Source organism: Nyctereutes procyonoides, unplaced genomic scaffold (assembly GCF_905146905.1).
Source record: "Nyctereutes procyonoides isolate TBG_1078 unplaced genomic scaffold, NYPRO_anot_genome, whole genome shotgun sequence".
Lineage (NCBI taxonomy): Eukaryota > Metazoa > Chordata > Mammalia > Carnivora > Canidae > Nyctereutes > Nyctereutes procyonoides.
In genome coordinates, this window is record NW_026575136.1 from 21,970,611 (window position 1) to 21,996,485 (window position 25,875).

At 48.0% G+C, this 25,875-nt stretch overlaps 1 protein-coding gene across 4 annotated transcripts in view; it reads right to left on the reverse strand.

The window, feature by feature from the left end:
• LOC129495476 (phospholipid-transporting ATPase IC) overlaps window positions 1–25,875 on the reverse strand; it is a 125,457-nt gene that overhangs the window by 52,630 nt on the left and 46,952 nt on the right. For 2 of the 4 annotated variants that reach the window (XM_055303007.1, XM_055303008.1), the window contains exon 2: window positions 10,731–10,937. In XM_055303007.1, coding sequence (XP_055158982.1) covers window positions 10,731–10,911 — 181 coding nt within the window. In that variant the 5' untranslated portion in view covers window positions 10,912–10,937. Of the gene's footprint in view, window positions 1–10,730; window positions 10,938–20,731; window positions 21,033–25,875 lie in introns of those variants that run through there. The other 2 variants (XM_055303006.1, XM_055303005.1) reach the window with 2 other exon arrangements.

Consider the following 25,875-nt stretch of genomic DNA (forward strand, 5'->3'; position numbering starts at 1 on the left):
AGGTGCCCAGTGATTTGGTGATCAGAGTCCCGCTGGTAGCCTTCTAGAAATAAGAGAATTTTCTTCTGCATAAGAAACTAAAGGGGGGCTGGGCTTACTGGGGGGTGGTTTCAGGACAGAGAGCCTGAAGGAGGAGGAATAGAGGAAGAGAGCGGCGATGGCTGGGGTGCAGGAGGCTGGGGTGCAGGAGGCAGCTGGCCAGGCTCCTCGTCCCAGGTGAGGGGCGCAGAAGGATGAGTGAGGGTTTGCACAGCCTTGAGTGTCTCAGTGTGTGGAGACGAGGTGGCTGCAAGGGGCGCCCTCAGAGGAGCAGGGACAGTTTGAACAGCTCTCGAGAAGAGGAGAAAGGCACTAACTACGGGCAGGCAGGAGGTTGGCGTCAACAACCCATCACGTCCATCTGCCTGTTTGTGTGGCGTTGATAGCATTCAGCTCTGTTGCTCCCTCAGTCTACCCCATCGCCCTCCCCCCCCAAAAAAAAGAACTCAAAAATGGATAGAATGAAAGCAAAGCAAAAAGCCAAATGCTGCTGCTTGCTTATGAAAACACATACACACAACGTTGCCCCTTGTTCTTGGCACTTGCTACACAAAGTGTGGACAAGCTGCATCACCAAACACCCGGTTAGAAACACAGAATCCCAGCCCCATGGCACCAGAATGGCATCTTAACAAGATCCCAGGTGGATTCCTATGCACCTGGACTGTGAGACGAGTTGCTTCCAATGTTACTGGAATCCCCAAGAGGGGCTTTTATGGTCCCCCAATGCTCAGGGCTCCAGCTCCAGGGATTTCTACTTTAGTCTGGGTTGAGCCCAGTGAAGGTCCCAAGTGATCCTAATTTGCAGGCAAAGTTGCCGTCTACTGCTCAAGGGCAGCGTTTGCTCTCAGCCTTTTCCTGCCTCCAACCTGCCCGAGGGGGACAGCCCTCCCCAGAGCCCTCCCTTACCACTGAAGCAACACGGCCCAGGGTTTGAGCAAGGCAGGACTTCGGGTTTTGGACGGTCTTCAGAAATAAATGTCTCTCTCCCTCAGAGAACCATTATTCCCAGACCTCATGTGTGTGCTCATCACCTTGTTACCAGATTCTGACTGGCTGGTCTGGGAGGAGCCCAGGGCTCTGCATTTAATTAGCACCAGGTGAGGCTGGCTGAGAGACCTCACTCTGAGGAGCAGGTGCAGTAGGGGAGGAGTCAGACGATTGTCCTCACGTAAGGCTGAACCTGGTGGGATTCACCTTATTTTTTTAAAAGATTTATTTATTTGAGAGAGAGAGAGCACAAGCGCTAGGGGAGAGAAGCAGACTCCCCACTGAGCAGGGAACCCGACAGGGGCTCAATCCCAGAACCCCAAGATCATGAGCTGAAGTCTGACGCTTAATGGCCTGAGCCAACCAGGCGCCCCAGAATTCATTTTAAAATATGGATCGTCCCCCCTTGTCTCACTCTTAGACCTACCCTATCAGCATCTCCAAGGACTGAGCCCAGGCACCTATGGAGTTTAATAGCGCCCCACAAGATTCTCTTGGGACAGCAGGGTCCAGAAGCCCCAGTCGGTGCACGTGTCTTCCTAAGGAAACTTCGAGCATAAAAAACTGACTTTAGAGACTCAGGTTTCAAACTGGCACTGAGAAAAACCACCACCACGTAGGTCTCTATGACCAAGAGCTTCTTGCTGGACGTTCAGTCATAAATGACATTACTCAAAAGCAATTCTATAAACTGAGATAACACAGTCTCATCACCTCCTCCCCCATCACAACTCACTCAGCCAGAAACACCCCCACACGCTGTTCAGTTTACAAGCTGACAGCACCTGGGGTATGCATAAAGCTCAAGTGGTAGAAGGCAGTCCACAGCTTCCTAGACACAAAAAGTAAGTAGCCACAAAGTGGAATTTCCACATGGGGTATGTGTCAAAAAGTCAAAATCCACTCGAGTGGAAACTACAGCTCCCCAGCATGTTTCATGGATTTCCTAGGACTTACATATCTCAATGAGCTAATCTGTTTTTTGACCCCAGGTAAAAATTAATTCATGGATGCTCTAGAAATCCACATCCTTAATTCCAGATTCTTCTTGGAAGATAGCACTTTCATCAGCTAGCCAGCTGACCTCGTTTTGTTGACGCCACACCCAATCCAAAATCACGCCGCACAAGGACAACTTCCTCCATATGTCCTTGATGAATCGAACATTCCATTTTGAACACTGCCAACTGTTGATCATTTCACCCCAGAACGGAATTTTGAACAACATAAGTCTGAGTTGGAGAAGAGTTTTAAAGAAATGCAGTTTGGGGGCACTTGGCTAGCTCAGTTGGTAGAACATGTGACTCTTGGATCTCAGGGTTATAAGTTCAAGACCCATGTTGGACCTAGAGCTTACTTTAAAAAAAAGAGAAAGAGAGAGAGAGAGAGAGACAAAGATAAATGACATTGGTGCCTCTGTGTGAATTGGCTCCAATTTCAAAGCTGTAGAAGCAGAATTAGTTCTCATACACAGTGGTCACATGTCTTTGCTAAGCTCAAGCGCAAGAAGGTATGAAACCAGGCAGGTGTGTGGGGGAGGAGCCCAGGTGCTGGGGGACAGCTGTGCCGTGTGGGAGGGTATGTGCCCTTATGGAAGGGGGGGGGGCGAGTACACACTGGAGAGACTCCTGCCCTAAAGCCATTACCTGTTGTCACCCTCTCTCTAAGAACATGCCACTTACATGGGTGCAGCAAAACCCAGAGGTCAACCAACGCCTCTCACCAGGATGGCAGCCTGGGGACTGCAGCTCAGTGCTAGCTATGACCTCGTTGTTAAGAATCTGAAATGCTACCATTTCCCAGCAACAAAGAAGAGGCTCTATTCCAGGTCATTTCTTACTATATATATTTTTTATTTTTATTTTTTTTCAACTGCCAGGTAGCCAGCAACACAAGTGGCTGTCCCACCGATACCCCTAACTAGTGAGGTTCAAAACAACAATCCTCTCTCTTCGACCTCCAAAGGTCAACCCTCTCTGCCCACCCCCCCACCCCCCCCCCGCCTTATATCATCCCTACAAAAGGCTCCATTATCCACGGAGGCAGAAAGCACTTTCCAAAGGTGGCTGCAAGAGTATCTCCCAACCTGCAATGTGACCTTCTTACTCCTCATCAACAAATGGCATCTAATTTCCCCTCCCTTGAATCAGCTTCAGTGACTCTCTTGTAACCAAGGGATGCTCAGCACAAGTGATGCTGCCTCAATTCTGTAGCCAGCTCCTGCTCTGATCTTGATCTTTTGGGATGCTAGTTCTTCAGACCCCACCCCACCCCGTAGGCCACTCCATGGCAGCCCAGTGCCATGCGGGCAGAAGCCCAAACCATGCAGAGATGCTTCCATCTATGGACCCAGTTGCGTCTTTGAGTTACCCTAAGGTGCCAGATATGAGTGAAGCAGCTTCCAGAGGATTCCAGGCCCTAGTGGTTTAAATCACCTCAGGTCTTCACAGCTGAGGGCCCAGACATCCTAGGGCAGAAACAAACCACTCCTGCCACGTCCTGTCTAAATTCCTGAGCCATCTGTGAACATGATGATGATTTTATGCCAATAAGTTGGAGAGGTTTTCATGCAGCAATAGATCCCTGGAATATCCACAGGGACGCCCAAGCCAGCAGTTACTTCTCTTGACCCTCAGATCTAATGGGATTTGTGAACGTCAACCCCCTGACATCGATCGTGATCTGTCGCCCTTCTCTCCATCCTGGCCATCATGCTTTAGCCCCTTACCGGTTTTTACTAGGATTGCTGTCTACTCCCTTCTCCCTTCTCTTGCCAACATGAGATTTCTCAAATAAACCCATGTACCGGGCATATTTATGGAGTGCCTTTTATGTGCTTTGCATGGGATGAACATGGCCCTGAGGCTCATGAAGCCGCCAGTCTAGTGGGAGTCACACTGTCACTCAAGGACATAATCCTAAGTGCCCTGAGGGGTATGAAGGAAAGCACAAGGTGCTCATCCAACAGGGCTCTGCTTCAGGCTGGGCTGGGGCACACAGAAGACTTGGCAACTCCACTGATGGCTGAAGGGTGAGAAGGAGCCCCCCACAGGGAAGGGGCTGCCCTAGGCATCGGGAAAGTCAGGGGCTGGGGCACCTGGGGGGCTCAGGTCATGATCCCGGGGTTCTGGATCAAACCCCACATCAGGCTCCCTGCTCAGCGGGGGGCCTGCTTCTCCCTCTCCCTCTGCCTGCAGCTCCCCCTGCTTCTTGTGTTCTCTCTCTGTCAAATAAATAAATAAAGTCTTTTTCTAAAAAAAAAAAAAAAAGGGAAGGTCGCAGGCTGGGGTGAGGGTGTGTGTGCACGAATCAGAAACTTAGGGTAGGACTCGGTGAAGGTGCACAGTGGCCAGACACCAGCGGCAGGCAGCCGGGAGAGGACAACAGAACCATGTTCCATGGGCCTGAGCAGCCAGGGGCGGAGCTGGAGCCCGATCCCAAGAGCAGGGAAGTCATCTTCCCCGACGAAGACTGGACGGGGAGGAGCAAGTGGCCACGGAACAGCCACGGGGGGAGGAGGCTCCTGCCCATCTCACGCTACTTTCGGCCTACACTGCTTTTGGGGCTCTCTGGGGCCTTCAGAAGCAGCCTGTTGCCCCACTCACCACCTAGGCTCCAAAACTGACTCGCCGTGCCCTGAAAGTGGGCTCAGCCTAGAGCACCCTGTTCCTGATTCCCCTCTCACACTCACTGAGCACTTGGCTCAGGTGTCCGCACCTCCAGGAAGCCTTCCTTGACCAGGGCAGGCCACCAGGGGCTCCCCTGACTCCCTATCCAGCCCTGCGCTGACCCCCTGATGCAACCCGCCGGCCACCGCGCCTGGTGCCCTGACGCCCACGTGGCACACGACCCATTAGACGGAAGACGGGCAACAGAGAGCCAGTCACCCGGCCTCTGATCACTCTGTGGCAGCTGCCGGAAAGGGGGTGAGTTGGCCCAAGTGACCCCACAACAGCCGTGTTCCTTGGTCTCCCCAAGCCGCAGGCGGGCCGCCTTGCTCGTGGTCCCCGCTCCAGGACCCTCCCGCCCCTCTGCCCTCTCCCCCGGGGCTCCCTCCACCTCCCACCCGCAGCTCAAGCGTGCCAGCCCTCAGAGCAGGACACACAGGTCACCCATTACAAGACCGAGTCACCACGTGAGTGGGGCTCTTTGACTTGGCCCCTGTGGTTTTCCCGTGTGCATGCCTCAACTCTTCCAGAAATAGGAGCTCCCTGCTTCCTCTGTCTGGAGACATTTCTGCCCTGAGCTCCTGCGGGGGCGCTGAGCTACCTGAGGCCAGGTGCAACGCTTCACCTGAGAAGTCACTGGGGCCTGGGAAAGCAGGCGGGTGGCAGCGGCTTGAGTGACCAGAGGTCTACAAATGAAAAGGCTGAAGAGGGCTGTGTTCATGGGAAAGGCTTACAGGATGGCAGGGGCCGGGGTGACCCTAAATCACCCCAAGTTTCCTCGATCTGTGGGCACACTCATTGCTGGGAAAGCAAACTGTTCTGGATCCCATCCATCTCTCCAAACATTCATCGTATTTGGATTTGGGGACAGAAGGAGCTGTTTAAAAGAATGAGTCCACGGGTGCCTGGGTGGCTCAGCAGTTGAGCACCTGCCTTTGGCCCAGGGCATGATCCCAGGGTCCTGGGATTGAGTCCCACATCGGGTTCCCTGCCGGGAGCCTGCTTCTCCCTCTGCCTATGTCTCTGACTCTCTCTGTCTCTCATGAATAAATAAATAAATAAAATCTTTAAAAATAAATAAATAGATAGAGAGATATAGATAGATAAAAGAATGAGTCCACAGCTTCAGCCTGGGGGGTGTCCAGGAGAATCTGAGCATCCCTGAGTAGAGGGGTCAAGAAAGTGGTCCAGAAATGGAAAGATGAGAGGAGATGATGGGGAAGGGTGGACACTTTCAGTGTGATGTGAAAGACCTTAAGGGAGGAACTGGCTGGAGGGGGCTGAGGGTAAGAGCACTGACTGAGCACTTGCCCTGTGCCTGAACCTGATTGAAACCCTTTACATCTATTTTCCAATTTAATCTTCGCAAATACCCAATGAAGTAGGCACTGGTATTATGCCCATTTCCCAGGTGGGCACACTGAGGCATAGAGAGGGGCTGTCCTCCCTCCTCCCCAGCATATACCTGGTCCATGAGAGCCGCAGAGGTGCAGCAGGTGAGCAGGTTAAAGGGAGTCCGCTCGCCGAAGGAAGGCCCGGGAGAGAAGGCAGTATGAAGGGGGATGTAAATGTTGTCCAGAGGAAGGACAGACAGGAGGAGTGCTGGGACAAGAGGGCGTTGCCACGTGCCGAGCTGTTACAAAGGTCAGGCGCTCCGGGGAGATCAGGTTGGAGTGTGACAGCTGATAGCGCTTCATGCTCGGGGTGGAGGGGCACCTGGGGAGGGGACGAGCCCAGGGGACTGGGAGGGGGTGGTGCTCTAGGATTGCATTTCCAGAAGCTTGGCTATGAGAACAGGAGGCAGGGCACCAGCCCAGGGCAGGGGCAGGATTCCGATAAGAATGTGCTGCAGGCCACGGAGCCTGGGGAGGCGGAGAGGTGGTCCACAGGGTCCACAGGGCAGTGTGGCCGGGGAGGCAGGAGACGGCCTTCCCCTCTGTCCCCAGCTCGCAAGGAAGAGCCAGGGTGCACCCAGGAACCTCTCCCGAGCACTTATGTATTCCCAGGGACTTCACCTCGAGACGGGTCCAGAATTACCCAAGGAGTTGGCCAAGGGGACACCAGAATGGTGGGATGGAAAAAAAAAAAAGCAAATTAAAAAAACCCACAGCATTTTAGAGTCGAGGAGTTTTAGGAACCTATGGTTGAATAAAATTAAATTGCTTTCTTAAAGGCCTAAGCTTCTTGGATCCTTTTAAGCTAATGGACAACCTTAACCTCCAGGAAGTTCAAGGGGGCGCCTGGGTAGCTCGGTGGTTGAGCGTCTGCCTTTGGCTCAGGTCATGATCCCGGGGTCCTGGGATCGAGTCCCGCATTGGGCTCCCTGCATGGAGCCTGCTTCTCCCTCTGCCTGTGTCTCTGCCTCTCTCTCTCTGTGTCTCTCATGAATAAATAAGTAAATAACCAAAAAAAAAAAAAAAGAAGAAGAAGAAGAAGAAGAAGAAGAAGAAGAAGAAGAAGAAGAAGAAGAGATTCAAGAATTCTGAGTTTTCGGTCTCAGGGGCCACAGGTCTTGGTGCCCTGGAGCATCTGCCAAAAGCTGTGTTTCCCCGAATGCACTCTGGGAAATGATGCTCTCATGTACTCATCAGGACATGAGGGTTCAGCCCGTAGGAGGGGGAAACATTCCCATTTGTTTTTGCCAATCCTTGCTCAAAGCAAATGAAGGATTAAATTATTCAGTAGAATCTGCCGGATTCCCTCCTCTGTGGCACGTTCTAACAGCATCTACTAAGTTTACTGACGTTCTCCCAGCACACAGTTAAATAAAGGTCCTTCAGCTGAAAAGCACTCATGGTACGTTTCTCGAAACACTTGCTTAACTGACTTGGGCTGGGGCATCTTTAAAAAACCAACTTCATGCACTAAGATGATACTTTCAAAGAACTGATGGTGGTTCGTACACTTCTAGGCCTGCTCTGCTGTGATGGGCACTGGCCCCGGGCACTCCTCAGGCCAACAACACTTCACAGCCTAACTCATGCTCTGGTTGGTTGGTCTTTCTTTCTTTCTTTCTTTCTTTCTTTCTTTCTTTCTTTCTTCTTTCTTTCTTTCTTTTTTTTTTTAAGATTTTATTTATTTATTCATGAGAGACACACACACAGAGAGAGAGAGAGAAGCAGAGACTTAGGCAGAGAGAAAAGCAGGCTCCATGCAGGGAGCCTGACATGGGACTTGATCCCAGGTCTCCAGTATCATGCCCTGATCTGAAGTCAGGCACTTAACCGCTGAGCCATCCAGGCATCCCCATGTTCTGGTTTCTAAATAACTGAATTCTTTTTTTTTTTTTGTTTTTTAAAGATTTTATTCATTGATTCATGAGAGACACACACAGAGAGAGGCAGAGACACAGGCAGAGGGAGAAGCAGGCTCCATGCAGGGAGCCCAATGGGGGACTCGATCCCGGGACTCCAGGAACACGACCTGAGACGAAGGCAGATGCTCAACCACTGAGCCACCTGGGTGCCCTAAAGAACTGAATTCTTTGAAGAAAACTGTCCTTCACATAAAATGTCAAGACAGAGGATGGTTAAAATGAAGAGTCAGAATGACACAGTCTTAATTGGGGAAATGGCCAAGTGAGAATATGCAAAAAGAAATGAACAAGGGAGGAGGAGGGTGTGGAGGAAAAAAAGGGGGGGAGGGAGGACGAGGAGCAGATCTGCAGTGAGGCATGCAGGGCACAGCAGGAATGCAGGGGGAGAGGCTCAAGCACTTACTGAGTGTCCTCTGTGTGTCTGGGAAGGGCAGGTGGAGGTGTTAGAATAATAATATTTTCCAAAGTCACAGGCAAGGTCATTTGACAGGAATTTTAAGAAATAAGAACCCCCGGGCGGGGGTGGGGGGGGGTGGGTGGTGCCTGGCTGGCTCAGTCCACAGAGCGGGCAACTCTTGATCTTGGGGTCGTGTGTTTGAGCCTCAGGCTGGGTGTAGAGATTACTTAAAAATAAAATCTTAAAAAAAAGATGGGGGGACACCTGGATGGCTCAGTTGAGCATCTGCCTTCGGCTCAGGTCATGATCTCGGGGTCCTGGGATCAAGCCCTGTGTTGTGCTTCCTGCTTAGGAGGGAGAAGCAGACTCATGCTTACTCTCTGCTATCTTTCAAAAAAAAAAAAAATCTTTGAAGGAAAGAAAGAATGAATGAAGCACTTGACTCCCCAAAAACTATAACCCACGATTGGACATGACTATGAGGAGGCAAGATTGAGTCCGGGCTCCCTGGAGACCTCGATTCTAACTGTAAAAATCTATAAGGAAGATGACTTGCAAACTGAATGATCAGGAAAGGGCTCTGAGCACCAGGATGTGAGGGCGGACTGGAAAAAACCAGAGGTGAGAGTTTCCACCCTCTAGGTGCTTCCCCGACATTTCTGCAGGCACCCAACCCCAGGCCTGGGTTGTTCTGGACCGCGCATCTGATAGCGTGGCACCTGGCACCAACAGCTCAGTTCACCTTGAACCCCACTAAGCCGGCTCTCCGCCAACTCATCAGATACCCGCATAGGATAGCGATTCCGAGATTGTGCTAGCAAACTGAGAGGTTCAGTGGGGGAAAGAATGAGGAAGAAACATGGTATTCACCACTGGCCTAGTCAGCTGCAACTCCTTGGCTGACCTGTCAGGCTACCTCGGCTTGATCGCCCTTCGAGCAACATCCAGTCCGGACCTGTTATGCAGAGGCCACATTCCTGTCCAGATTGGCAGTGTTTCCATTTTAATTCAGCCCAATTATCATGATTTTAGTATCTCCTGCTTCCAGACAGAAAGCCCTAAGCTTAACACTCGATAGCTTGAAATTATGCCCAGAAATCCACAGCAAGTTCTGGTCATCCTAAATGTTGCATACAGAGAAACCGAGGATAGCAAACAGCGTACATGGGTCAACGGCCTGCCAGGTGTTGGAGCCCACTGCAGGCTGAGGCCCGTCTGGACACGTGCCCTCACCCAGGGAAAAGCTCCCCACACAGGAGAGCTGGAAAGCGACAGCCTCTGGCCCTAGCAGGAGGAATCATCCTCTAAGCAGCATTTCACACCTGTTGCTCTTCCTACAGGTGAAAACGGTTTGAAAAAGAAAAAAAATTAAAAAAAAAAAACAAAACAACCCTCACATCAACCAAGGAGCAGAAGCCAGGAGGAAAGATGAGGGAAGCAGGAAGTGACACAAGGTAAGCAGACTTTGGGGGGACTTGCGAGGACAGAGGGGTAGTGACAGGGACCTTGGAGAAGAATAACCAGAGGTTACTCTGCCCGAGGCTGTGGAGGCAGCATCCAGAGAGTAAGAAGCAATAATTTACTGGAAATATCTGTAAATGAGAAACTGAAGTTGGTTTGCTGGAATTTGAGGACCAGTGGAAGAAATATTTTCAAACTGAGATCTGGGGCCCAAGCAGGAAAGGATCGGCTCCCTGGGGGAGCAGGGAGCTACAGGAAAAGCCCACGTGTGCTTGCCAGGGTGGGAGAAGCAGCAGAAAACAAAACAAAAGCCACAGGGGAGAGAGCTTCGTGGGCCCCAATGACAGACTGGCTCGGGCTATTTTTAGCATTGAGAGCATGTGACGGAGTCCACGTGGCACACACGGTTGCTGTCTGGCCCCGGCCCCTGGTCCAGACACAGCTCGGAAGCCCCCCGATTCTGGGCAGGTGGCGCCGTCTGCTGCATGTATGACAGGCCCCTCATAGCAGGCGGAGCCCAAACCATCTCACGGTCACAAGTGGCTGAGCAAAAGACATGGTGACTCTAAGCATCCTGGGTGCAGCAACTAGCAAATTCCAAATCAGCAACAACCTAAATTTGCCAATTTGTCTAGACGTGCAACTCCCCACTTCCCATCCTCCGGGTGGACCTCGTCAGGTGGGTCAAGCAGCCCAGCAGGCTGAGGGCGACGAGCGACCAGTTCTCCCAGCCGCATCCTTGGAGAAGGGAGATGCCCCCTGGACCATCTAAGTGGACCGGCCATCCTGTGCACCTGTTGCCGCCGCCCCACGGGGACGGACCCGGACAGGACCCAGCAGCCAGCCCCAGGGAGGTTACCTTTCCGAGGTGGCTCCCGCTGCTCCTCTGCCTCTCTGTTGACTCGGTTCTGTTCTGGCTCAACTGCAGGGCCTTGGTCTTCCAGCTCGTCTTCTGTTTCATCATCACTGTAGGGAACCACCTCGTCATTGGGCTGAGAATCCTCCTCAAAGGTCGTCTCTGAGTCTCTTTCTGAATTCATGCTGCTGGCAAACTGGAGGCACCTGGCTTATAGTAAAGAGAAACCAGGGTGAATTATGACTCATGCCCAGTGTTTGGCTTAATTCTGTCTGCATCCTGTTACGATGCCCTTTTAACAGAACATCATCTCGCTCACAAGCAAATACGTCCCGAAAAGTGACCCAAAGGTTCAAATCATCACGCAAATATGAACAAAACCATTCATTAGTGATTAAATGCTTTGGTGAGAATTAACAACAACAAAAATGTAGCTGCAAACTCTTTCCTAAAAGCGTGTGCAAATTTAAGCTAGTATTTCAAATTGTGGGTCTCTACCCAGCAAAATAAATTTAACTCATAACCAACATTAAAGTAACATGAAACAGCCGAGAAAATATCAGCGTACAGCAGGCATCCCGAGAGTCAGAATTCCTTGCTGAAACCGTTTGACAAAACCAACACATATACACATTTATTTGCATTGTGGGTCTTAATGCAATTGCATCTCTCACTGTGGGTTGTTGGCAAAATTTGAGAAACACCGCCGTAGGATACCTGGTTTCTGCTAATGCTGATATTCTGAGACTTTACTCTGTGATACATTTTTTTTTTTAAGATTTATTTATTTATTCATGAGAGACACAGAGAGAGAGAGAGGCAGAGACACAGGCAGAGGGAGAAGCAGGCTCCATGCAGGGAGCCCGACGTGGGACTCAATCTCGGGACTCCAGGATCATGCCCTGGGCCGAAGGCAGGGGCCAAACTGCTGAGCCACCCAGGGATCCCCTCTGTGATACATTTTATTTTTTTATTTTTATTTTTTTAAAGATTTTTTTATTTGTTCATGAGAGACATACACAGAGAGGCAAAGACACAGGCAGAGGGAGAAGCAGGCTCCATGCAGGGAGCCTGATGTGGGACTCGATCCCAGGACCCCAGGATCACACCTTGGGCTGAAGGCAGGCTCTCAACTGCTGAGCCACCCAGGTGTCCCTGTGATACATTTTAAATATAAGTTTAGGTCCTCACATTTTACTAAGGACTTCCTGGGAGCCCTCCCTAACCTCTCTTCCTACCTACCACCACCCACACCCTGTAATGTAGGCTTTGTGTGCACACCACTGTTTAAAGTGACTGCAGAAGTGACAAGCACAACCTTAGTTATATAAGGAAAATATTTACACAAAGACCATGGGTTACACGAAGACAGACATACAGCCTGGCATTATTTACCTAAGCATCACACTGCTGTGTGCTTGACATTGTTAAAAATAGCAGCTCACATTTATTTAGTGTTAACTGCACGCCAGGCCCTGCATAAAATGCTGAGGCATTGGCTCCTTGAAACTTCCCACACTACCCCGCTGAAGGTATTATTGTCATTCCTGCTCTACAGAGGAGAAAACCAAGACTCTTTGAATAACTTGCGCAGTGATTATTAAAAATTTGCAGCAAAGGGGCTCCTGGCCGGCTGAACGGGGAGGGCATGCGACCCTTGATCTCAGGGTCATGGGTTCAAGCCCCAGGTTGGGCGTCTAGCTTACTTAAAAAAAATTTGCAGCAAAAACAATTGCTTTCCTAGGAGAGATCTTCTATATCCTACAGTTTCTTATACGTTTTAATCAAGTCTCAGTTGCCTTGCGTGGAACCACTTGGTTGATTGCATGCTTCGTACCAAATCTAGCATCTTCGACATTTAAATTTGTACAGCCATAACTGAACATGTAGGAAATACTTAATATTTATAGGAGAGGTTTGCTTAAAACAGTAAAACTCAGAAGCAACGTGCGTATCCAGTGATTGGCAACTGCGTAAATAAATTGTGATACCCTCCTATTATGGGACAGTGCACAATTTAGATCATGATTGGAAGAGTTTTTTTTTTAAGATTTATTTACTTGAGAGAGAGAGATAGAGCATGTACGTGCAGAGCAGGACGGGCAGGGGGAGAGAGAATCTCAAGCAGACTTCCGGCTGAGCATGGAGCCCAGCGTGGGCCTCAATCCTACAACCGTGAGATTATGCCCAAGGCAGAAACCAAGAGTCAGATGCTTAACTGACTTGCCACTTAGGTGCCCCGATCAGAAGAATTTTTAACGACATCACAAAAATCCACACGTGGTAAGTTAAAAGGTGAGTTAACTTTTATGTATAAAATAGTCCCGGTTACTCACACATTTAGTCATTTTCCAAAATGTCAACAATTGCCAGGCATCATGTGTGCAAAGTGCTCGATTCAGCACTTAGCCTCCAGCAAGTAGCAAGTACGCAATACAGTCCTTCCAGTACAGTAAGTACACACACGTGAAGTCATTGTTGCTGACATGATCTCCATAATTAGAAATAATGTTATTTATAATAACAAATGGAAGGGTGTGGGGATTTTTCCCTTTTAGATTTTTCCATTTCCCAAAATCTCTTCTAAAATGTACCTACCCCTGACCAGGAGGTAAAATATTAGACTATTACATGACCAGACTTAAGCATAGGCAAATTCCATTTTAAAACCTTTTAATTGCAGAGTAAAACATTTTCCTGCTTTCCCAATTTTCTGTGGGCTAGTGAATAACTATTTCTTGGAGTTTAATACGTGTTTCATTGGCCTTATTTGTGGTTTTTGTAATATCCTGCCATTATTTAAATTTAATACATTCTCTTTAAAATTCCCAGACCCTTAAAGGCAAAACTTCCACCAGCAACCTTTCAGAACAAAAGTAATGAAACTGGTTACCATTTATTGAGCACCTGCTGTGTGTCAAATAGGACCACTGGGTGAGAGAGATAATATTAGTTCATCTTACAGAGAAGGGCTCTCAGGCTCAGCTGCTACGTAGCAGAAGTTAGGACCTAATCTCTCCATCATGGGGACGTATACAATATTAACAAGTATGGAAGCACCATATAGGAGCAGCTTTTTATTAATACATTACATAATACATTACATACAAAATAAGCCACTGTGACCATTTTTAGGTGCCCAGGCCAAGAGCATTAAGTGTATCCTAGACACATTCTGTAAGAGATCATTTCCTCCTCCTCATTATTATTGCCAAGTGTGTCCATGCTGACGTCCCACATTCAGACAGGATTCAGTCCTTCGAGGCTGAGGGACAAGCAGACAAAGGGGAATGGATTCAACAACCACAAGGATGTGATCCAGAATAAGCAAGGCATTGCATAACCAGCCACCTCAGCATGGGAACATTCACCCCAGGCCAGATGGCGTGGGCTGCTTGGAAGGCAGAGCTCTGAGCTGAGTGGAAGTTCTCTGTGGGGTGTGTGTGTGTGTGTGTGTGTGTGTGTGTGATGCAGACATGCATGGGAATGGTTTAGCTCATCACCTTACCACTACCAAAGAAAAATTAGGAAGAAATAATTCCCTTGAAGCCCTCAGCGACATGAGCAGCTCTCTGGGTGGAAACCATGACACCTCTAAGGCAGGCACTACCTAGAAGATGAATTTGGAAATGTTGTAATGTCTCTTACCAGTGCAACCGCACATGGCAGCCATGTGTGCTCTTACTCAACCTTCATTAAGCGCCTGCATGGTGCAGACTACCACACCTAGTACTGGAAACAGACCCTCTGGAGGCTCCCAGGTTATTCACGGGGTACAGGTAAGTACACTGGGCATTAGAGCCACAAGACATAGCAAGGCCAGTCACTTCCACTGCAACACACGCGTCCAATCCATTCCCTCCTCTCCGTCTCCATGGCCCCCACCCCTTTTTCAGATTGCCATCATCTCTCTCCTGCAACGCTGCAAGGGGACACTAATTGGACTTCCCGTGATCAACTTCCATGCACCCCCAGCGTCATGGCACTCTCCTATGTGTTATGGACAGAGCTGTGTCTCCTTAAAAAAAAAAAAAATCACAGGTTGAGGCCCCAACCACCAATGTGACATGGGAGACAGGGCCTCTAAGAAGGTAATAATGGCTGACCAATTTTATAAGGGCGGGACCCTATTCCGACAGGTCTGGTGTCCTCATAAGACAAGAAAGAGACATCCGAGAGCTCTCTTTCCATGTGCGCATGGAGGAAAAGCCACAGCAAGATGGTGGCCAACTACAAGCCAAGAAGAGAGGCCCTACCAGAAACTGACCCTGCTGGCACCTCAATCTTGGACTTCCAGCTTTTGGAAATGTGAGCAAATAAATGCCTGGGTGGCTCAGTCAGTTAAGTGTCTGCCTTCAGCTCAGGTCATGATCCCAGGGTCCTGGGATCGAGCCCCGTGTCAGGCTCCCTGCTCAGCGGGGAGCCTGCCTTCTTCCTCTCCTGCTCCCCCTGCTTGTGCTCTCTCTCTCTCTGTCAAATAAATAAATAAAATCTTTAAAAAATAATAACAAATGCTTGTGGTTTAAGCCAGCCAGCCTGTGGTACTTTGCTATGGCAGTCCAAGCAGGTTAATACACTATGGTTTCCTACTATACTTTAAAGTAAATCCAAACTTTGCCCCAAGTTTGAGAGGTCTGCACACTTCTAACTTCCTTCTTGCTCACTAATCCTCAGCCCCATGGCCCTGCTTTCAGCTTAAGCAAGTGCGGGCTTTCCCACCTCAGGGCCTTTGCACATGCTCTTCCTACTGCCTGAAATGCTCTTCTCCCACTTGTCTGCATGCCTACTATTTCTCATTCTTTAGATCAACTCAACTTCAAGAGCCACTTCCACTGATGCTATTGAAGAAGCATCTGCCCTCTTCATCCTGCTACCACTAGCCTCTCAAACACCTCTCTCTCTTCCTGGCGTTTACCACAGTTTCTAAATATGCATTTGCTTTTCCTTATCTGTCCTCTGCCTCTCGCACCAGGCCACAAGCTGCACAAGAACAGAGTCCCATCTGTGTGAATACTCCGTGCCTATCGTCTGGTTGCCACACAAAGATCTGGGGAAGGAACAGATTAGCTTTCGGTAAAGCCCTCAAGGACATCTCAGCCATCTCTCCATAGTTCCTCCCCAGCACGCACTGAAAGGCTTCAGACAGCCGCTGGATGAAGGAGGAGAGCTTTGACAGCAATGGTAACAGAACAGGAACTGCCCCGTGCAGAAGCTGCACACCCCGGAGACTCTTCAGGAGTCTCACTGCTGTTCAAGCCCATCCAGAACTTACTGCCTGAGATTTTACTACATACACAGAACTAAAGCAGCCCGAGGTAAGGTAGTGGAGTACGGATGGGGTGCCCCGATCTTCTGTGTTTATCACTATGACCCCAGCATCTGGCAAGTGTCCGCCACACAGGAGGCGCTTCTGCCTCTGTCCTGAGGGGGCTCACAGCAACCGACAGCCTGCAGGCCAGACTCAGCCGGCCACCTGTTTTTATAAATCCAGTTTTATTAGAACACCACCTTGTTTGTTCCTTTACGTACCGTCTAGGCTGCTTTGACCCCACAGTGGAGTTGGATAGTTACGATGGACAGGGCCTCAGAGTCTAAAATGTTTACTATCTGGCTCTTTACTGAAAAAGTCTGTTGACCCCTGGACTAAAGCAAAAGATAATAAGAGTCAGCAGCAATGTGTGGTCGATGTCAAAGGCCCACAACCAGAGGATATCCGTATCGCCCTGGGTAAACCATGCAGGCTTTGGGGACACGGGGTAAACCACCAGGTGTGGTGGTCGAACAACATCCCTAACAGAGGTGTCCTATTGATCGGGGATGGTAGTGTCTCAGGTGCTGCCAGCTGTGTGACTGCAGAGGACACATGCCTGCCCACGCCTGTGGGACGACACGCCACCCTCTCCCTCGGCCCGGGAGGAAGCGGTGCACCCAGTGCGGGACTTTGCTATGGGTGCTTACGATCATGGTGTCCAAGCCAATGTGACCAGGTGTTAGAGCATGAAGGCAAAAGATTGATCACAATTTTTTTTTTTAAGATTTTATTTATTGATCCATGAGAGATGCAGAGCCCGATGTGGGACTCAATCCCAGGACCCCGGAGGTCATGACCTGAGCTGAAGTCAGATGCTCCACCACTGAGCCACCCAGGTGCCCTTTTTCATTCACTGAGGACTTAGCATTCCAGGACTTTTCTGGTCACATGATTGTTAGAAAACAGTCTTATTCAGCTTCTGGTTAAGCTGAGAAGCAATATGGTTTATTTGAAAGAATATGGGTCTGGATTCAAATCCCAGGTCTACTAGTCACTAATTTATGACTTGGGTGGGTTATTTAACATTTTGGAAGCTTATTTCTCCCATCCTTTAAAGAAGAGAAAGGGGTGGGGGGTAGTTACGTTCAGATACTGTGAGGGTTTGTCTAGATCCCTCCTGGTTGTAAAGGCCCCAGACGCAGCCCTGTGGACGCAGATACAGGTATGCGTGCTGGTTTCCACTGGGTTCTTTTCAGAGTCCTTAAGAGGCAGGGATTTGTACAACAAAGACTCAAAGACTATCCCCACCACAGAGGAGGACTCTTCAGTCCCCTCCTCCTCCTCCCCAGCCACCTGCTCCTCCCAAGGAAGGGGCCTTGATACCATAGAGCTCAGAGCCTGCAGCCCTAAGGGAGGTCATGTTACTCTGCTACCTGAGTTTGAAGTTCAGCATAGTGTGTGGGTTGTTTCCTCCTTACCACCTCTGTGAGAGCAACAGCCAGGAGGGGCCCTGCCTCCTGGCAACAGTCCTCCTCTCTCCCTGTTCTGTCCCTGGCCAGACAGCTGTCTGGTTAGCAGACTCCAGACTTTCCTGCAGGTCTGCCTAAAAACGAGTGCCGGGTATAGGGAGAGGGGAACAGTAGGATCCGAGAGGCATCATTTATACCCGAGCTTGATTTGGGTCTTTTCCTGCTCTGAATAAAGTGGGGCTTCATTTTCCATACCGTTCATTCAGCCCTCTTTGGTCATAAACCCCCAAAGACTGAACGGGTAAGGAACAGTTTCCAAACATGAACCCTAACACCCATCATTTTTCACCTTTATAGACCTGGCTACCAACTACCTACGAAGACAACGAATGAATGATACCCTCTTTCCTTTGTGGGGGAGGCAGTAAGGGAAAGAGAGAAAGGGAGCCCAGGTAAAAAGAATTCTTTCTGCCCTTGTGATTAAAGTCTGAAGTCAGTAATAATAAAAGCACAAGGTTTTGCTATCACAAGGTTTCTAGATTTCAATGAAGGAAAGCCAGGGACAAAAAGCTGAGTTTTGTCATGGCTCGGGTGGGATCTGTGTGCAGACACAAAGGGAACTCAGAGGCTGGCAAAGGCCAAAGGTCCCCAGTCAATGACAGCTTTGTTTTAGGACTTGATTCATGTCCAGCTTAGAAAGGAAGATTCACAAAATTCATTTTTGTTCATTTGACATCATTGGTTTCATGGCTCTTAAAGCCCTCAGTAAGAAAGGGTATTTCTAACATGTGTTTTTCCTCATTTCCTTTGCCTATTATCTTTTAAATATTTTATTTATTTATTCATGAGAGACTCAGAGAGAGAGGCAGAGACACAGGCAGAGGGAGAAGCAGGCTCCCCGTGGGGAGCCCGATGCGGGACTTGATCCCAGGACCCTGGGGTCACAACCTGGGCCAAAGGCAGACGCTCAACCACTGAGCCACCCAGGTGCCCCTCCTTTGCCTCTTAATATTATTACTATGGCTGTTGTTGTTGATAATGCAAAGTATTTAACATGATATAATAAATTTATGCATTAGATTTCTTTTTTTTTTAAAGATTTTATTTATTTATTCATGACAGGCAGAGAGAGAGAATGGTAGAGACAGAGGCAGAGGGAGAATCAGGCTCCATGCAGGGAGCCCCGACGTGGGACTCGATCCAGGGGCTAAAGGCAGTGCTAAACCGCTGAGCCATCCAGGGATCCCATGCATTAGGATTCTATGTGTCCTATACTAGGCATGTTTTTATTATATGTTCTATACTAAATATAATAAATTACAGCTCCAGCCGGAGAATCCATGATGCCATCAGTGATGCCACTACCTGGTATTCTTGCTCTTGTGTAACTCTCTCCCCATGAGAGTGGGCTGGACATATCTTGCTTTTCTTCCCTCCTGCCCCCATAATACCTTGCTTTTCAACAACCTAATATGACAGAGGTAATGGGATGTTTTATCCATGATTAGGTTACAAGAGGCTATGACTTCCTTCCAGCCAGTCCGCTTGCTCCCCTTCCTGGCTTTGATGAGGCAGCTGTCCTATGGAGGGAGGGGTTCCCATGGCAATAAACTGAGTGGCTTTCCAGACAACAGTCAACAAGGAACTGGGGTCTTCAGACAAACAACCCTCAAGGAAATGAATTTTGGATATGTACAGCATGGTGACTAGTTACCAATACATACTGTATATCTGAAAGTTACTCAGAGTAGATCTTAAAAGTTAGCACAAGAGAAAAAAATTCTAAGTATATGAGGGCGATGAATGTTAACTAAGCTTACACTGGTGATCATTTTACAATATATGCATATATCACATCATTATATTGTACACCTTAAACCAATACAATGTTATATGTTAATTATATCTCAGTGAAACTGCAAAATAAATTTTTTTAAGGTGGGGAAAGGAAATGAATTTTGCCAACAACCATGTGAACTTGGAAGTGGATCCTTCTTCAGTCCGGTCTTCAGATGACACCCCAGCCTGGGCTAATGTCTTACTTGCAGCCTTGTGAGAGACCCCAGAACAGAGGACACCGTCAAGTGGTGCTGGATTCTTCACCCATAAAAACTGGGAACTAGAGCAGCCCGGTGGCTCCGTGGTTTAGCACCACCTTCAGCCCAGGGTGTGATCTTGGAGTCCCGGGATTGAGTCCCACGTCGGGCTCCCTGCATGGAATGGAGCCTGCTTCTCCCTCTGCCTCTGTCTCTGCCCCTCTCTCTCTCTCTTTCTCTGTGTCTTTCATGAATAAATAAATAAAAATCTTTAAAAAAACAAACAAACTGGGAACTAACAAACGTGTTGCTTTGAGCTGTGGCATTTTGGAGTTGTAAGGAAGGACAGAGAACTAACACACATGTTATTAATTATGAATAATAATGATACTTTGGCAAGATTATCTCCAAGTTATTTTGAAGAAAAGTCCAATCTAAGAGGCAGCAGAAATCTTCTCTGTAATCCTAGTGAGTCCAGATACCTGTCACACCCTGCTTGGAATCTGCCCAATACTCTGCAGAGTAAATCCAACAGTTGTAATTAGACAATCTCATGAAGCAATAGTAATAAAACATATCTAAGATCTAGATTAAATTTAAACTTTACTCAGTTACCAAAACATGACTCTACTGCCCCTAGGACAAACAGGGTTATATTTTTTATTTCCTCCTAAACTGAAACCTAGGAAGCCTAGAAGCTTTCGCTAACTCCTATAAAACTAAGGATGTCACCATTGTGGGGACAATCAGCCAAGACCTTTCCTCAGGACAGAAAAGGCTGGGTCACAGCTTCCTCCTCGGCTCCTCTGATGGCCCACCACAAAGGAAGCCAACGACCACGTCGTGCCATACAACTCTGATGGCTACTGTTGAGAGGTGCAGGGAAAGCCCAACACTCTGACTTCGCAGAGCAGGGCAGGTTCCTCACCATCCTGGTGAAACAGAAAGGATTTCTTGGTGCTATGGTCCCAACTCTCTATGAGCTCCCCAACATTGTCTAGCAAGGACGATGACTTCTTGTTAATAAGAAGCATCCCCTGGGATCCCTGGGTGGCTCAGCGGTTGAGCCTTGGGCCCAGGGTGTGACCCCGGAGTCCCGGGATCGAGTCCCACATCGGGCTCCCTGCAGGAAGCCTGCTTCTCCCTCTGCCTGTGTCTCTGCCTCTCTGTGTGTCTCTCATGAATAAATAAATAAAATCTTTAAAAAAAAGAAACCTTTAAAAAAAAATAAAAGAAGCATTCCCTTACAGATCGCTAGGCATCTTTCACACTTCTCGCCTCTCACAATCGTCGTGCGCTTATTCTGAGACATGTGGCCAGGCACTGTCGTTGCCATGCTTCCAAAGAGAAAAGAGGGGCGTCGAAGCCCCAGGTTATTCAGCTTGGTAACGTCAGGTTGGATCCAAGCCCTCCGACTGCAGAGCCGAGGGTGTGCTATGTGGATTGTGCAGTACAGTCAACACGTGTCGAGTCGGACTGGAAGCACCTGCGCCTGCTTCCCTGCTACAAGCATCCACTGCTTTCACACCAGCTTAGAGCACCATCAGTCCTGAGAAAAACCAAAGCGCAAGAAATGGGGGATCTGGCAAGCAAAATAAAGCAAACTTCGTGATCTACAGATGGATCTACCCTAGGCCGAGGAGTGGGGAGACTTTACATGCTCCCCAGTGTAGATCATGTGAGAGAGTATTTAAATCAACAATTATTTCCTCTGTGTTTTGAGCTGGGAACATGAGAGTCACAGGGATGACTGAGCCCTTGGGGTGGCTGGAGGGGGGGAGACTTTCAGGAATGAGGAACAGCTGAGGTGAAGACGGAGCAGCAGACAGTGTGAGGCACCCACCCACCCAAAAGATTTAGGGGTGCCCGAGAAGAGCTGGGGCAGGGCAGGTTGGGGTCCTCCGCCCCGGCCCATGAGGGCTTGGCCAGGCTCTCTGTCAGGGAGTGGAAGGCACCAGGAAAGGTGTCTGCAAGGAAGGAACATGATCTGCACGGTGCTTCAGGAAGATTAACCCGACAGAGGGGGTGTGTGGGTGGCCCGGAAGGTGAGAGCCAGACAGGGAGACCGGCCAGAGGTCACCCTGGACACCGAGCATCGCCCATCATGGTTTTGTCATCTGTAAAACCAAGGAGTTCGGGTCATATTACCTCTGCAGCCACATTCAGAAACAACACCCCTTGTGGGAACAGAGCTGAAGAGCAATACAGGCCCGAGTTAGGGTGGTGGTAAAATGTGTTCAAAATTAAGACCGGGTGGGGCTGCCATTCTTTTGTCTGGAAAACTAAGGAAAAAAGTAAACAAAAGACTAGAACTTGTTCCCATAGGATAATAATACCAGAATTCCCTCAGATGTTTACTTTAGAGACTCAGCCTCAATCTACAGCATATTTTATAATAAATACTGAAAGTCACCAGGGAAAAAGCATTGTTGTTTGTGCAGTCATGCTTCATTCTCAGTTGGTGGGGACAATGGCCTTATTTTTACTTCATTACTACTGCCTCTATGATTAGGTTTAAAAAAAAAAGATTTTATTTTTTTATTCACGAGAGACACAGAGAGAGAGAGAGGCAGAGACACAGGCAGAGGGAGAAGCAGGCTCCATGCAGGGAGCCCGACGTGGGACTCAATCCCGGGACTCCAGGATCACGCCCTGGGCTGAAGGCGGGAGCCAAACTGCTGAGCCACCCGGGGTGCCCATGATTAGGTTTTTAAGTTATATTCATGCTTGAATATAAAACCATAGGGGTCTTACAATTGATAGCTGCCTGAAAGGTGAAATAAAAAATAAATTTGTCGAGTTAAATTAATTTTAATGTTTGAAGAGTCACCAACCTACTGATAAATTGTGACACATTTAATGTAACGACTACACCACGGGGGCACCTGGGTGGCTCAGTCGGTTGAGCATCCAACTCTTTTTTTTTTTTTTTTTTTTTTGAGCATCCAACTCTTGATCTCAGTTCAGGTCTCAATCTCAGGGTTGTACGTTCAAACCCCACGTTGGGCTCCAGGCTGGGCATGGAGCCTACTTTAAAAAAAAAATAAAAAGTTAAAAGACTACACTACAGAAAGACATAAGCATCGGCATAATTTTTCAGAAATAAACATAAACCTTAAAACTTGCGATCTACAAAGAGACCGTTTATATTCTCCCATTAAGAGTCATTAGGATTGCTTGTTTGAGTAGAAGGGGAAGTAGAAGGGGCAGATACAGGTCACTGGAATAATAAACACACAGGGAAAAGAGTACTCTTACTAGAAATCAAAGAAAGGCACACAGATGAAAACCAAGACACCATTTCATGCTTTTAGGTTAACAATATTCAATTACTACATCTGGGTGTTGACTAAGGTTGAATCAATGAATTCTCTCTCTCTCACACTCACTCACACACACACACACACACACACACACACACACTGCTGCTGCTGCTGCTAGCACTGAAACTGGCACATTCCTTAGGCATGAAAACAATATAGCAACATTTTACACACCAAGAACACTAAAGAAATATTTATAACATTTGACCCAATGATCTCATTTATAGAGACTCTTCCAGTATAAACAAACAAGTAAAAGAGCTATTCACACAAAAGTTTTAATTGTCATGGTAAACTATAAAAAGCAGGAACAGAAAACACCTGCAAGCCCAACGGGATAATGGTTCTATAAATTACAATTTTAGGGTGGCCTTTAAAAATGACAGCCATAGAAACATAGGAAATGTTTTCAATACAACTTTCATTCATTTTTTTAACTGAACCATTTCTTTTGTTTTTGTTTTTTTTTGAAGATTTTATTTGAGAGAGAGAAAAATATATATATGAGCAGGGGGGAGGGGCAGAGGGAGAGGGAGAAGCAGGCTCCCCACTGAGCAGGGAGCCACAGACATGGGGCTCCATCCCAGCACCCTGGGATCATGATCCGTGCCGAAGGCAGGCGCTCAACCACTGAGCCCTGCCCCCAAATTTCTTAAGATTTGTCATGGGGGTGAAAAATTGCATCAGGGTTATGACTATGCCCACCCACACTTCCCTTATGATCATTCTGTCTTTGCAAATGACTATAAAACCAAAAACAGCAGCATGAGAGCCAGTGGTTGGCTTCATCCAGAGATGGTGTCTGTGGTCAGAGAAGGGATGGCTTGCATGTCAGGGCAGGAAAGATGAAACCTACCATGTTTACTCCTTTGTGTCATTGTACCTTCCACATTGGTAAACACAAGATTCCACTTCTCTCCTAATGATCATGAGATGCCATGAAATCTGGTCTATGTCCATTCTCTTCCCCTAAGAGCCCTTGCTGACCTACACTACGTGTGGAAGGAGACCTCAAGCCAGTGACCTTCATGCACTAAGGACAACAGACCTCAAGAACCCTGGGCACAGGCGCAGTGACAAAGTGATTTTCCTCATCCCTTGCAATCTGCATCATAAAGGTCTGGGGCTTCTACTGAAAATCTGAACCCTCATAAGACTCCCTCATGGCACTCTTTTTATGTGTACATATATTTTAAATTTTCCAAATATTCATATATAAACATATGCCAAGGTTTAAGTGGGCACTATGTAGGATTGATACATCAAGTATGACTGGGGCACCTCGTGGATATTTTTCTAGACACTGTCATGGTTTCATGAATGCCTGCAACTGGTCAACAGAACCTTACTTTTCATTCCATTTGAAAGCACCTTTGCAAGTTCTGGATCCCGGAAGTCTAAGAGATGAGGGCTACATTTCATATTTAATCACTGTCTCCTCTGCTTAGAGGATTCAACTTAGATTACAAACTCTTCCCAGACAACTGAATTCACACCCAAAGTTCTGGACTAAGACCATACTGCAAACATGTGGTTAATATTTTATATGTCATTTGGTAACACATTTGGCTTGAACCACCTCCAGAGTTTCCTATAGACAGTGGGTAATTCTAACGATCTGTTCTGGCTTTCAGATCTTGGACAGGTCAGTTAACAGGAGTGCCCGACGTTTCTATGTATCTGATAGTTATAAGAACTTATGATAACACTTATAATATAGAGCTGCTGAAGCTCCCAGGGTTTTCATGGGATAATGTTGGTAAGCGTTCACAAGAGAAGAGACTGAGCTTGATATGCGTTATCTTAATATCATTTGTTGAAGGTCAAATTATCATCCCCATTTTACAGGTGAGGAAATGGAGGTTGAGAGATTAAGATCTTTGCCCAAGCACATATGGGTGGTAACCGGGATAAAATTCCTTGTCAATAGTCTATGCTTTTTTTTTTTTCCCAAAGAGTATACTTATTTACTCACAAGAGACACAGGAAGAGGGAGAAGCAGGCTCCATGCAGGGAGCCCGACGTGGGACTCGATCCCAGGACCCCGGGATCATGACCTGAGCTGGAGGTAGACACATAATCACTGAGCCACCCAGTAGTCTATGCTCTTAGTCACAACACTCTGTGCCTGAACTGTACCTATTAATATCTCTGTAGCGTGAACTGGGGAAGAGACGGTTAATGTAACTTAATTTGAAGAAACAAATAACTAAAAGACATACAGTTAAATCTGTGCTGGAGCTAGAATGGGTGGGCGCCCAGCCATCTGACATCATCCCCTGATTGTGACACTCGGGGTGGAAACTGTGAAAGGGGAAGGGCATGAATCAGACACACCACTAGCAAGTGTGTGTTACCCTCTCAGGAGAATTTCTCCACCCTTACCTAGAGTCCAGGTCTCTGACTTTGTAGGAAATGCCTTTTGCCCTCTGATTGCCCTGTGCTTCTCTTCCATCTGATTGCATGGAGAGCAGCAGTCCTTAGGGCTCCCTGGTTTCCTCCTGGCCTCCACCCTGCTCCTTCCCCACCCAGACTGGTCAGGAGGTTTTCCAGAGATGCCTTGTGGCAGTGCTCTTGAGCACAGCTCCTAGGACAGCAGGACCCAGCAGTTCAGCTGCCATCTCTTTTAAATCTGACTATGGAATACTAGAGAATTTTTACTTAAAGATCTTTGGGGGCAGCCTGGGTGGCTCAGTGGTTTAGCACCGCCTTCAGCCCAGGGCCTGATCCTAGGGTCCCAGGATCGAGTCCAGCCCGCATCAGGCTCCCTGCGTGGAGCCTGCTTCTCCCTCTCCCTGTGTCTCTGCCCCTCTCTCTCTCTCTCTCTCTCTGTGTGTGTGTGTGTCTCCCTTGAATAAATAAATAAAATCTTAAAAAAAAAATAAAGAACTTTGGCTTTCAAAAAAAAAAAATATGATGACCACTGCCTAGCCCATTCTCCCAAGGAACTAAGAATGAGAGATCATGTATGTGATATTGTGATCTATGAGAAAAAATATGTATTTGATCATCCTGTTCTTGGCACAGAGCTCCTTGGAATTTCCCTGGGTGATGAGAGTGATAAGGTTC